The sequence below is a fragment of the Crotalus tigris genome, unplaced genomic scaffold, assembly GCF_016545835.1.
Source record: "Crotalus tigris isolate CLP2741 ecotype Arizona unplaced genomic scaffold, ASM1654583v1 scf7180000019767.335678, whole genome shotgun sequence".
Lineage (NCBI taxonomy): Eukaryota > Metazoa > Chordata > Lepidosauria > Squamata > Viperidae > Crotalus > Crotalus tigris.
Genome location: NW_024097702.1, coordinates 197,739 through 211,692, shown reverse-complemented (window position 1 = coordinate 211,692; position 13,954 = coordinate 197,739). Strand labels below are relative to the sequence as shown.

The 13,954-nt window shown below is 46.4% G+C and overlaps 1 protein-coding gene across 1 annotated transcript in view; it reads left to right on the top strand.

Annotated features, from left to right (window-relative positions):
- The window catches only part of GARS1 (glycyl-tRNA synthetase 1), a 35,539-nt gene extending 21,863 nt beyond the window's left edge, over positions 1 to 13,676 (top strand). Inside the window, exons 9-17 of the mRNA XM_039364503.1 lie at positions 174 to 336; positions 1,531 to 1,695; positions 2,520 to 2,627; positions 4,174 to 4,319; positions 6,386 to 6,471; positions 7,048 to 7,157; positions 8,231 to 8,324; positions 11,669 to 11,859; positions 13,355 to 13,676. Of these exons, the coding sequence (XP_039220437.1) occupies positions 174 to 336; positions 1,531 to 1,695; positions 2,520 to 2,627; positions 4,174 to 4,319; positions 6,386 to 6,471; positions 7,048 to 7,157; positions 8,231 to 8,324; positions 11,669 to 11,859; positions 13,355 to 13,480 (1,189 nt within the window). The 3' untranslated portion in view covers positions 13,481 to 13,676. The remainder of the gene's footprint in view (positions 1 to 173; positions 337 to 1,530; positions 1,696 to 2,519; positions 2,628 to 4,173; positions 4,320 to 6,385; positions 6,472 to 7,047; positions 7,158 to 8,230; positions 8,325 to 11,668; positions 11,860 to 13,354) is intronic.
- Positions 13,677 to 13,954: the final 278 nt, after the last annotated feature.

The window sequence follows — 13,954 nt, the reverse complement described above, 5'->3', positions numbered from 1 at the left end:
CCCCTGTTAAGTGAATCACCACAATTGTTAAGTGAACCAATTCAGGCAGGTTGTAACTTTAAACGGTCGCTTAGCAGCCAGTCGTAAATCGAGGATTATCCATATCCCCATAAGATCTGCTCATATTTTATCAACAGATATTCCAATCTGAAGCGTTTCTCTTTGTGTTTCAGGGAATTCACGATGGCAGAAATCGAACATTTTGTGGACCCCAGTGAAAAATGTCATCCTAAGTTTCAGAATGTAGCTGACCTCCATATCCTCTTGTATTCTGCCAAAGCCCAGACCAGTGGGCAACCAGCCCGCCTCATGCGTCTGGGGGATGCTGTTGAGCAGGTAAGCACTGGGGCGTTCTTGTGAACACAAGACAAATTTGGTTGACTCTCTTAGTTACACTCAGGGTAGAAGGAGAATGAAATCAGAAATACACAACACCTGAATTCATGGCAATGTCCAAGCTCTTCGCTTTATAGCTGCTGGGTTTAACCCGGTTCCTGCTGAGGGGTTGGACTTCAAGTCCCATAATCTGTAGTCGTCACTGTTTTATCTTCTGCTGGGGTTTAAGAACAAAAAAACCTGGGCTGCAACACCATGGCAAGGCTGCTTGGCAGACTTAAGATAGAACAGGGGTCTTCAAGCTTGGCCCTTTTATGACTTGCGGGCTTCAACTCCCAGAATTCCTCAGCCAGTATGTCTGGCTGAAGAATTCTGAGGGTTGAAGTTCACCAACAGGGGTCTTCATACTTGTCCCTTTTATGACTTGCGGGCTTCAACTCCCAGAATTCCTCAGCCAGTATGCCTGGCTGAGGAATTCTAGGAATTGAAGCCCACAAGTCATAAAAGGGCCAAGTTTCAAGACCCCTGAGATAAGAGCATGGCTGGCGGGGAATTCTGGGAGTTGAAGTCCATACATCAGTGTTGTAAAATAATTGTGATTCCAATAATCATTGTGCCTTAAGGAGCCCACATAAAGTGTATCTGAGAAGAGATTTCAGAATTTTGAGGGAAAATGCAGAGATCTCTTCGCAGGGGTGTTTAGGTGACATGGACTAGGACTAGGGTGACGTGATGGCAGTCTTCCAGTACTTGAGTGGCTCTCACAGAGAAGAGGGGAGTCCACCTATTCTCCAAAGCACCTGAAGGCAGAACAAAGAAGCAACGGATGGAAACTAATCAAGGAGAGAAGCAACCTAAGAACTGAGGAGAAATTTTCTGACAGCGAGAACAATCAACTAGTGGAATGGCTTGCCTTCAGACATTGTGGGTGCTTCATCACTGGAGGTTTTTTAAAAGAGACTGGATAGCCACTTGTCTAGAATGGTATAACATCTGCTGAGCAGAGAGTTGGACTAGAAGACCTCCAAGGTCCCTTCCAGCTCTATTATTTTGTATTCTACTGGCTAAGAATTTGCGGGATAGCATTGCCCACGATCCTTAGAGATTTCAGGTAAGGGAAGGCTTGGAAAATTTTCTGACCCTTTATATCTCCTTAACAGTGTTTGTCCTCTTTGTTCCTCTTTGCTTCCCCAGGGTGTGATCAACAATTCCGTCCTGGGCTACTTCATTGGCCGCATCTATCTCTACCTCATCAAAGTGGGCATCTCTCCAGAGAAGCTTCGTTTCCGGCAGCACATGGAGAATGAGATGGCTCACTACGCCTGTGACTGCTGGGATGCGGAGTCCAAAACTTCCTACGTAAGCAATAGCACTTAGACTTATATAGTGCTTCCCAGTGCTTTATTATTATTATTAATTTAACAAGATGAAAACATTTCTTAGAGCTTAAGTCCAGGGTGAAGGGCCTGCTATGCAGGATAGCTTGAATGTCATGATTTGTCTAAGCCAGGGGTCGGCAACCTTAAACACTCAAAGAGCCACTTTGGACCCGTTTCCCAGAAAAAAGAAAACACTAGGAGCTGCAAAAGTTGTGCACACGTGCACGGGGGGAGGGGGGAACTTGATTGAAGAGTTTAATTAAAAAGAAATAGAGGCTGCTGTGCATGAGTTCCCCCCTCCCCCCTCTCTCTCCCCCCCCCTTCTCTGATCTTCTGCTCACCTGGCAAGCTGGCTTCACGCTGTCCTCCGACAAGCTGACACACATTCTTATTGGGCTGGCTCTCTCCTGCCCTTGGTCTGCCAGTTCTCTTCCCCCACTCAGTGTGTGTTTGAGAGAGAGACAGAGACAGAGACAGAGAGAGCTGCTGCTTCCTGCTTTCTGCTGCTTCCTGCTGGGACGCAGCAAAGGGAGGAGCCCCGCCCAATACGTTTGTCAGCTTGTTGGAGGACAGCGTGAGGCCATTCTCTTTTTTTACACACACACACACACACACAAACACACACACACACACAGAGAGAGAGAGAGAGAGAGAAGGGAAGCGCAAGTGCCCCCCTCTCTCTCTGCAAATGGCGGAGGAGGACTGGAAGTTGCAGTAGAAGGCTCAAAGAACCACACGCGGTTCTGGAGCTGTGGGTTGCTGACCTATGGTCTAAGCGAAGGCTTCATTTTTTGACTTTTCCAGGGGTGGATTGAAATCGTTGGCTGCGCTGACCGCTCTTGCTATGACCTCTCCTGCCACGCCAGAGCCACCAAAGTCCCCCTCGTAGCTGAGAAGCCCTTGAAGGAGCCCATATCCTTTTCTGGAATAAAGCCACGGCTGTTTTCTAAGGCGGGTTCCATCCCTTTTGGTGTGGATGACCTGTACGAGCCTTTGAGGCCAATTAGGGGGAGATCAAGGAACCGCTCTGAACTGGGAGCTGTGATTTTTCTGTGACGCCAGCTTGAAACTTGAAATGAGATACCAACTATCTCAGTACGAGTAGTCCTTCATTTACAGCTGGTCGCTTAGGGACTGTTAGAAGTTACAACAGACCCTGAAAAAGCTAGTTATGGCCGAGATTCATAGTTTGGGTAATCAGGTGCCTCCTCAAGTCACGTGACTGCATACTAGGCACTTAACAAGTGACCCTCACTTGCAATTCTTTGCAGCATCCTGTGAGTCATGTGATCGCTGTTTCCTTTTTTAAAAAAACAAAAAAACAAAATAGGTTATATAGTGCATAGTGGGTTCCCTTAACCCAGGGGTCTTCAAATTTGGCCTGTTTATGACTTGTGGACTTCAACTCCCAGAATTCCTCAGCCAGCGTGCCTGGCTGAGGAATTCTGGGAGTTGAAGTCCACAAGTCATAAAAGGGCCCAGTTTGAAGACCCCCTGCCTTAACCTCCGTGACATGTGCTTAATGACCAATGCAAAAAAAGGATTGTGAAATTGGGTACAGTCATATGGGGATTAACTTTATGATTGTCACAACTTAACGACCGAAATTACAGGCTCAGTTTTGGTCGTATCTTGCCTCGCTTCCTTGAATTCCGGTGGCCTCTTGAGTGGCTAATCCGGTCCTTTTAAGTTGAAATTGTCAAATGTTTTCCAGGACTGCACAGAGAAGAGACAGCTTGAGCTGCTTCTGGATGTGAAAGTTAATTTTGTGAAGCCCTTGAATAGCTGCAGAATAGCCGGGTCCAGAGGGAGAAATGTTACAATCCCTAATCAGAGTTTTGCATATTGAGAGGTAGTCCTCCCTTTACAGCCATTTGTTTAGCAATCATTCAGATTTACAGTGGCATTGAAAAAAGTAACTTACAACCAGCCCTTGTGTGATCAAAATTTGGGCATTTGACGATTGACGTGTATTTATGACGGTTGCGGTATCCTGGGGTCATGTGATCACTATTTGTGACCTTCCCAGCCAGCTACCCACATGAAAGCTGAGAAACTCAATGGTGGAAGCTTGGATTCACTTAACAGCTACATGACTCACTTAACAACTCACTTAACAACTGATTCACTTAACAACCGTGGCAAAAAAGGTCTTAAAACTGGAGCAGCTCACTTAACAACTGTCTTGCTTAGCAGTGTAAATTCTGGTCCCAGTTGTAGTCGTTAATTCAGGGCTACCTGTAAAAGCCTAAAGAGAAAGTCGTAAAATTGGGCGTGACTCATTTAACAACCTCCTTGCTTAGCAACGGAAGTTCTGCTCCCTGTTGTGATCGTAAGTTGAGGACTACCTGTAAAAGTGCAAAAGAAAGTGGTGGGAAAGACCAGTTAAAAAAGCATTTACCTGCCTCATCCTATGCACAAACACTCCTGCAGTCGGATTCCTTAGCGCCACCCGTACAGGATCGCCAACGTGGTTCAGTTTGAAGCAAACAAGGGAGCCATCGGGAAGGCATACAAGAAGGACGCCAAGCTGGTCCTGGAGTATCTTGCCATCTGTGACGAGTGTTACATCACTGAGATGGAGACACAGCTCAGCGAAAAAGGGTAAGCTGAGCCTGATAAGATCTCAATCTCTTTGGGAGCTGTGCGAGTCAAGATTTTTAAACCCAGCATTCAAACACAATAAATGTTGAAATCCAGTGTGATTTTACGGAGTTCATTCTCTTAGGGCGGCCGGTGGCCTAGAGGTGAAGACTCTTGCCTTCCACTCAGAAGGTTGGGAGTTCAAGCCTAGGCAGGGCACAAAGAGAAAATATCTACTGCGAACTCCACATATGCTCAAGCTCCATTCAAGGGATTACAGGGTCATAAAAAAGGGACTACAGCAGTGGTTCTCAACCTGTGGGTTGGGACCCCATTTGGGGTCGAACGACCATTTCACGGGGGTCATCAAACAACGCAGTCCGCCATTTTTTCCCCCTTTCCCTTAGCTGTGCTGCTCCCTTTTATTCTATTGGCTTTTGAAAGCCAATAGAAGAGACTCTCTTGAATAGAGTCTAATTCTATTGGCTTTCAAAAGCCAATAGGAATTGTCCAGGCTGTCTCTGCCCTGCTGAGCCCGCCAAAAGTCCCATTCTGCAAACGGTGCTGCACCAGTTGAGTAGTCCTCGACTTACGACCGGTTGGGGGTCGCGGCATTAAAAAGATTAAGAACCACTGGATTACAGGGTCATAAAAAGAAGAAAAAAAATCTCTTATCTCACAATACTTATTGATGGATACCCAGCTGCCCTTCTTCAGAAGACTCAGAGTGCTTTTCAGAGAAACCATAATAAAACCAGTCACAATAACCAGCAGTTTACAAACTTCTTGTAAAGAAACTTGCAGCCACCTAAAAGTGAGCTGGTGAGTGTGGAAGCCACAGTTGTAAGAGATACGTAGGTTTTCTTGGTGCAAGAAATCGGAATTTCTCTGTTTTTGAGGAGATGAAATTTCCTCTTAGCATCAGAGTACCCGGATTGCAGCCTCCACCGCCTGCTCCCTGTTGCACGTTTGTTGATTTATTAATTTACTTACTAACCAACTATATATTCTGCCCATCTTACTGGCAAGCTAGTCTGGGCAACTTTGCAGCATCATAAAAGCATAATATAAAAAATAATGGGAAAGCGTTATCCCGTTTTCCAAAAGGCAATTGGGTTTTTTTTTCTTTTCTTTGAAAACATTTCACTTCTCATCAATGAATTGAAGAAGCTTCTGGAGTGAAAAGCAAAATGTTTTCAGAGGAAAAAACAAAAGAAAGCCCAGTTGCCTTTTGGAAAAAGCCTGCTTGGGAGCACCATGAGCTGAACGATTGAGATTCTCTATAAACGATCAAAACATGAACAACATGAAAACATTCTGCAATAAGAATGTTTGTTAATTTTGAAATTAACAAAAAGCCTAACTTCCAGGCATTGTTTACCTTAAAGAATCTTTATTCAAATAACATGGCATCCGCACGGTTGAAGCCAAAATCTGACTTCCCCTCCCCTCAGCACATAGATCAAAGCACAATTCCCTCCTACAACTAACTGTCATAAATCAGTCTCCAATTAGTTTGAAATGTTGGCTTTCCGCCCAGTTCTTCATCCTGCCATGCCTTATCAGCTCTTGTTACAATATTGTTATGTCTAACTAACTCCCATCACATTCCTCCCCCTCCCCCAGCATCATCTAGTTCTAAGAGTAAAGTATAAGAAAGAAAAAGGCTGCATCTCCATATGTTGTCAAAGCAAGAACATTCAATGTGAGCCGCATTGACAAAGAAAGCAATATGTAAACAGGATGGAGATGGGACCTTCTCATCTGCTCTTCCAGTTCCCGAGTGGGACACCTCCATTGGGACCTAAATGACAGTGTTAAGGCCCCTCTGGAAGGCCAAGAGGGGAGGGGGTGGATCTCCCCTCAAGGGACACCGTGTTCGGGGGAGGGGAGCCACAGCAGAAAAGGCTCTTCTGGACCAGTGCAGTCCACACAGCAGTCACACAGCAGTCACACAAGCTGCTCAGGGGGACCTCCAGGACTGTTAACGTGTCCTGCACCAGATGAGGCTTCCAAACGCCCCTTTAGATCCACGGTAGAAAGAAGCATCTAAGCCTCCTTTTGACACCCCCTTTCTCTCCTTGTAGGGAATTTGTGATTGAGACCGAAGGGAAAACCTTTCAGGTAACAAAGGACATGGTCGCCGTGAAGAGGTTCCAGAAAACCCTGCATGGTAAGTTTACTTCCCTCTCCACTCTTCAGAAACTAGGGCCATCTCAGCTGAAGTGCCCCCCCCCCCCAAATTAAATGATCTTGAGAGGGCATCAGACTGTTAAATTTTCTTCCTTTCCTTTCCTTTCCTTTCTTGATTTTTTGTCTTTGTGTCCCTTCCTTCCTTCCTTCCTTCCTTCCTTCCTTCCTTCCTTCCTTCCTTCCTTCCTTCCTATTCCTTCCTCCTTTCCTCCTCATACCCCCTTTTCTTTCTTTCTTTCTTTCTTTCTTTTTCTCCCTTTCTTTCTCTCTCCCTTTCTTTCTTCCTTCCTTCCTTCCTTTTTTGTCTTTCTGTCCCTTCCTTCCTCCTTCCTTCCCTCTTCATACCTTCCTTTCCTTTCCTTTCCTTTCCTTTCCTTTCCTTTCCTTTCCTTTCCTTTCCTCTTCATACCCCCTTCCCTTTGTCTCTGTCTCTGTCTCTCTCTCTCTCTCTCTCTTTCTTTTTTCTGATGATAAAAACCTGGGAACTTACGCAGTTTCTTTCTTTACTGGAGCTGACTCAGGAGCCACAGGTTTTTCTTTGTCTCTCGTTTTCTAGTGGAAGAGATTGTCCCCAATGTGATCGAACCTTCGTTTGGGCTTGGAAGAATCATGTACACGATATTTGAGCACACATTCCGCGTCAGGGAGGGAGACGAACAGCGAACGGTAGGATTTCTTGCAGCCATAAGGCAGCTCTGATTTACAGGTGGTTCTCAGCTCACGACCGCGGTATAGCCCAAAATTTCTGTTGCTAAGCAAGACAGTTTTTAAGTGAGTTTTACTCCCATTTTACGGCCTTTCTTGCCACACTGGCTAAGTGGAAATCAGGAATTGGCTCAAAGTCCCTCCCCCCCCCCATGGGTTTTCATGCCTAAGGTGGGACTGGAACTCACTGCCTCTTGGTTTCTAAACCACTACACCAAAACAGTATAGAAATGCAGAGCAAAAAGTTAAGGCTACAATTATATTTAGAATTGTACTTTACTGACAAAAGTTGGAAGTTACTGTCTTTTTATTTTTTCCCCTACAGCAGTGGTGGTGAACCTATGGCACGCATGCCAGAGGCGGCACTCAGAGCCCTCTCTGTGGGCACGCACACCATGCCCTGGAGATGGCAACCATCCCTCTTCAACCAGCTGCCCGCTAACTGGCCGAGGTCCCACATGGCTGGATGCATCCCAGCACCCATGCGCTCTCTGCCCTCTGTGTGTGGGGGACGATGGTGTCAGGCAGCAGTTGCCCTGGCCCTTGCCTCACCTTGCCCAGTGACAATGGCACCCCTGCCCTGCCTCGCCTCGCCTCACCCTGCAGGACGAGCCTCCTGCCCACCGCCCCACCTGCCAGAGACCCCCTGGATCTCCCCCAACTCTGCCCGGCCCCCACAGGCGTCCCTCCCCACGAGCAACATCGAGATGATCACACCCACCTTGTCCACACCCACCCAGTCTGCCATGACCACCGCAGCCACGTCCACCTAGTGGGCCATACCCACCCGGCCCCTGACGATGCATAAGTGGGTTTTGGGTTGCAGTTTGGGCACTCGGTCTCTAAATGGTTCGCCATCATTGCCCTACGCCCTCTTTATTTTCTTTGGTGTTTTATAATATATTTTAATAAAAATTTCTTGAAAAAAATGTTTCATACTGGGTAAGTCTCCCAGTTCTAAATTTGCCCTACTAAGATCAGCTTTACCAGCTCTAATTTTCTGAATGTCTGCTTGTTTTTCCTCTTCCTACCAGTTCTTCAGCTTTCCTGCCGTGGTGGCTCCTTTCAAGTGCTCCGTTCTTCCTTTGAGTCAGAACCAGGAATTCATTCCATTCGTGAAGGAGCTCTGTAAGTAAAAAGGCTTCCCTGCAAATAAGATTTGTTTGGATGAATCACTTCTGGAAAGGGGATTTTGCACGTAGTCTTTGACTTAATGGCCACAGTTGATCCCAAAATTTCTGTTGCTAAGAGAGACATTTGCTAAGCAAATCTTGCCCCATTTTACGAACTTACGTGCTACAGTTTGTTAAGCGAATGACTGCAGTTGTCAAGTTTGTCACACGGTTGTTAAGTGAATCTGGCTTCCCCCTTGACTGGTCAGAAGGTCTCAGAAGGGGATCACGTGACCCACCCGGGACACTGCGACTGTCGTAAATATGAACCAGTTGCCAAGTGTCCGAATTTTGATCACGTGACCATGGGGATGCTGCAACGGTCGTAAGTGTGAAAAATGGTCATAAGTCTTTTTTTCCAGTGCCGTTGTAACTTTGAACGGTTGTAAGTTGTGGACTACCTGTATGGGGTGGAAGTATCATATGTCTACATTTTGTCCGTGATTGCCATGCTCACAAAACGAATGGTTAAAAGTTGTGTTATGGTTTTACCCAGTAGTAGAGACCTGCATAGAGTAGGAAATAAGATGAGAGGCCTATACCTTATGCTCTTCCAACTTCTCCCTCATTGAGGGAGAGGAAACTGTTTTGAAAACTCTTCCTTTCTTTTTTATTATTATTTGATTTTATTATTATCTCTTATTCATTAAATCTATATGTTGCTCATCTCACTATCCAGAGTAATTCCAGGTAGCTCCCCATGCAATAAAATATATAGAATGTGTAGAATTATATATACAATTATAAATATTACACAGAATTATATATAATTATAAATATAACAACCATTAAAATTGTTGAACACGGGCTAAAAACCGAGAACTTGAACGGAGCTGGGCTGGTGCCTTCTATGTCACTGCACCAACTACCTCTTGCTAAAGCTTCCCCACTTGGCATAAGCTGTCCTTCCGTTTTCCATTTCACTTTAAGAAACGCAAAGTAGATTTTGGGGATATTTTGGCCTTTTATTTTGGTTTCCGTTCGGGGAAAGCTTGCGGAATCCCCAACCCTCCAGGGTCTCTGGACCGGCACTGGCCTACGGCATGCCAGCAACCAGACCGCACAAACAACAACCAGACCGCACTAAGCCCCATCTGTGGGATGCAGGCAGCAGGCAAAACCACGCCTGCTCCGGTCCATGGAAAAACCTTTCTCCCAGTTTGCCCAAAAGATTAGGGGGCCACTGATGTACAGTTTATGCTGTGTTTTTGGGACGTGAGAAAGGCTGTGTTTTCTAAAGATTTCGTCCTGTAAATAAGGCTGTACTTAACTTACAGAAGCTAAGATTTCTAGCCAGCAATTTGGGGATCTGTATCACATTCACCTTTACAGATAGTCCTTATGACCAGTTGTTTAGCGATCATTCAGAGTTACGACAAAACTCTCCAAGAGCTATTTACGACCAAAGCTCTTAATAACTGCCCCTCACAATAGCAATAGCACCTAGACCAGTGATTCTCAACCTTTTTAATGCCGCAACCCCCAACCGGTCGTAAGTCGAGGACTACCCAACCAGTTGTAAGTCGAGGACTACCCAACTGGTCGTAAGTCGAGGACTTTCCCTGCCCGGGAGCGCCGCACATGCGTGGTGCCACCCCCTGCGCTGGCTGAGGTGTAGCTAGCAAGCGGCAGAGATGGCGCAGGCCGACCACCGGCTGGGCCACCAGCTGGCCCAGCCGAAGGGAGATAGGGCACCCGCCGGGCCCCACGCGCGCCAGCATCCCTCCCTGCGCCTGCCGGCCTCCCACCTCCCACCCCTGGCCCTCTTTTACTAACATTTCTAGTAGTTGCTCAGCAGGGAGAGGTGGGAGCTTCCAAACAGCTCGCCTTCACTGCAGACAACTTGCAGCACCATTTGCAGACTGGGACTTTTGGCGGGCTCAGCAGGGCAGAGACAGCCTGGACAATTTCTATTGGCTTTTGAAAGCCAATAGAATTAGACTCTATTCAAGAGAGTCTATTCTATTGGCTTTCAAAACCCAATAGAATAAAAGGGAGTAGCACAGCTAAGGAAAAGGGGGGGAAAATGGCGGACTGCATTGTTTGGTGACCCCTGTGAAATGGTCGTTCATCCCCAAATGGGGTCCCAACCCACAGGTTGAGAACCGCTGACCTAGACTTTTGTACTGCTTAGATCCCCTCTCTAAGCAATTTACAGAGTCGGCATGTCGCCCTCAACAGTCTGGGTCAGTGGTGGCGAATCTTTTAGAGACCGAGTGCCCAAACTGCAACCCAAAACCCACTAATGCATCGTCAGGTGCCGGATGGGTGTGGCCAGTTTGGTGGGCGTGGCCCACTGGGTAGCCGTGGCTGCGGTGGTAATGGCAGACTAGGTGGGATTAAAAAGTTCAATCAATCAATTCCAACTTTGCAAGATCTTTTTTTTTCCCGCGAGAAGTTGAAATTGACTGATTGAACCTTCCTTTTTTTTTTTGCACAAGGCAGCAGAGGCCTAAAGCAAAAAGGTTTTATAAAACCCAGTTGAAGGCCTAGGGCTCTAAGTGCTGTCTCTGGCACCCGTGCCGTAGGTTCACCACCACTGGTCTGGGTCATCATTTTACTGACCTTAAAAAGATGGAAGGCTGGATCAACCTTGAACCGGTCAGGATCGAACTGCTGGCAGTGGGCAGAGTTTGTCTGCAACGCTGCATTCTAATCACTGTGCCACTACAATCAGTTGATTACTTAGCAACCGGCCCACATTTATGACTGTTTGCACCATCAGACAGTCACCTGACCATAATTAATGACATTTTTGCTGAAAACTGGCATTTACTTAACTGTTTCCAGCAAAAGCTGTCCATCATGGACAATGCCATTGCTTAATGATCACATGTTCACTTAACCACAACAACGATTCACGCAAAAGATTGTAACACGGGGCATAGTCACATGATGACCCTCTTAATGGCCATAATTCCAGGCTCAACAATGGTCATATGTCAAGGACTACTTATAAAGTTTTTTTCAGACTAGACAAATCAGTAACAGACTGTGCATGTAATAATGAATTTATTTATTTATTTATGAGACTTATATACCGCTTTAAGTGCAAGCACTCTCTAAGCGGTGTACACCAGTAAGCAATGTATATATATATTTACATTGCCCCCAACAATCTGGGTCCTCATTTTACCTACCCCGGAAGGATGGAAGGCTGAATCAACCTTGAGCCGGTGAGATTTGAACCGCTGACCTGCTGAACAGTCAGCTAAAGTGGCCTGCAGTACTGCACTCTAACTGCTGCGCCACTTCGGCGGAATTAATCCGCCCACACTTTTTTTTTTTTTTTTTAACCAGCTGAAGCTCTGACCAGAAATGGGGTCTCCCACAAAGTGGACGACTCTTCTGGATCTATCGGTCGGCGGTATGCGAGGACGGATGAAATCGGGGTGGCATTCGGGATTACAGTTGACTTTGACACGGTCAATAAGACCCCGCACTCAGCCACCTTAAGAGATCGCGACTCCATGCGGCAGATACGGGCCGAGGTACTGTGGACTCTGGGCAGCTTTTGCACAGGATGGGGGAGTAAAATCTGCAGAAAATAAAAGTATGTCCTTGGGAATGAAAAGTGGAGAGAGAAGAAAGTCACACACACAAACACATACCCACAGAATCCATATCCATCTCTACAAACCGGCATTTTTCAAACTTACCAACTTTAAGACGTGTGGACTTCAACTCCCAGAATTCCCCAGCCAGCTACGCTGCCTGGAGAATTCTGGGAGTTGAAGTCCGCACGTCTTAAAGCTGCCAAGGTTGAGAAATACCATTCCAAATCTTTCTCTTTCTAATTCTTTTATGGGTTATAAACTGCTGCAAGTTCTGGGTGGTAGGTGGATTATAAATAGTTTAAATAAAGATATTTCTGTAGAGAGGTTAGAAGTCTCCAGGGCTTTTTTCTTACATAGGGAAAGGGATCAATTCAGAAAGGAAACAAGGGCCCATGGAGAGTGGTCAAAACCACCCTCTGGGGTGGAATTGCTGAGGACAGGAGGAACTCTTCTCTGGTGGCGAATATCTGGAGATTCTTAGTCTATCCAGGTCGTGGTTGTCTCAAAGATGCTTTTCTATAAGGCCACTGGACTTCCTTTGATTTTCCTTGAAGACGTTTCGCTTCTCACCGGCTTCTTCAATTCTCACGGAAGAACTAAAGTTAGAACTGAAGAAGCTTCTCGGATGAGAAGTGAAACGTTCCCAAAGAGAAAAATAAGAAAGTCCGGTTGTCTTTTGGAAAAGCATCTTTGGATTCGTTCATGGTAGTGGTATCCCGTTTCCCTAAAAATAAGGCCTACCCCGAAAATAAGCTAGCCCACTCTTCTGTGGTGTCTTCTGCAGCCAGGCCTGCATTTCTCAGTCATAGGCCTTTCTGGAAGGCCACTGCAGTCGAGAACCGAGCTATAGATGGAATCCATCGCCCGGTACTCAGCTGCATAGGCCTTCCAGAAAGGCCTGACTGCAAAACGCAGGCCCGGATGCAGCTGCACAATGAAGAAGTGGCCTGGCTGGGCAAGGCTGTCGGTGTCAGAGTTGAGTATAAAGATACCCACCTGAAAATAAGGCCTGGTGCAGGGGTAGGCCACCTTGGCTCTTTTATGACTGGTGGACTTCAACTCCCAGAATTCCTGAGCCAGCCATGCTGAGGAGAAATGGAGAGGTTTCTAAGCTGAGCCATGCTGGCTCAGGAATTCTGGGAGTTGAAGTCAACGAATCATAAAAGAGCCAAGGTGGCCTACCCCTGACCTGATGCCTCTTTTGGAGGCAAAAAACAAACAAACCCGATCTTATTTTCGGGGAAACACCGGGTGTGTATTTGCTGTTCTGCCTCTGGCTTTGTGGGGGAGAAACGCACCCCACAGCAATCAAATCTCTTTGCTGGGCAGCCAGTCCCATGGCATGACTTTCCAGCATTCTGAGAGAATCTCAAGAGACACGGACACTCAATCCTGGATTGATCGGTATGTTTCTTGTTCTTCCTTTTAGGTCTCAGAGCTGCCAGGCCTGGTGGGCGACCTGGCCAACGGCAACATAACCTGGGCTGATGTGGAGACCAAATATCCTCCCTTCGAGGGACAGGAGACAAGCAAGAAGGAGGCCATGGAGGTCTGAAGCTAACGACTAGAAGGAAAAACTCGCCATGAAGTCCCCTTTTAATTGTCCGCGTTAATAGAGGTTTTATGACATGTATTATTTGACATGGCTTTGTTCGCACAACCAGGGACCCCCTGGTTATCCAGTCCCTGAGCTCTGCGTGATTTTAACACCCCATCTCCAATAACCACAATTAAAATGGCTGAAAACATGCCAGGTTGTCTTAAGTCTTGCTGTCTTTAACGTCACGTCTCTTCTCTCTCCATTACAGTCGTAAGCCGAGGACTAACTGTGTAGAAAAAGTGAACTTTCCATGCCAGAATTTCTTAACTGGCAGAGCCACATCGCCTTTCATTAAAACGAGATTCTCAGGTGAAATTTTACAAAGTTACAGCAGCACTGAAGAAGAAGAAAAAAGATTTGGGATCGTTTTTCACACAGCTTTTGTAGCAGATCATGTGATCAACATTCAGATCCTTGGAACTGACTCAT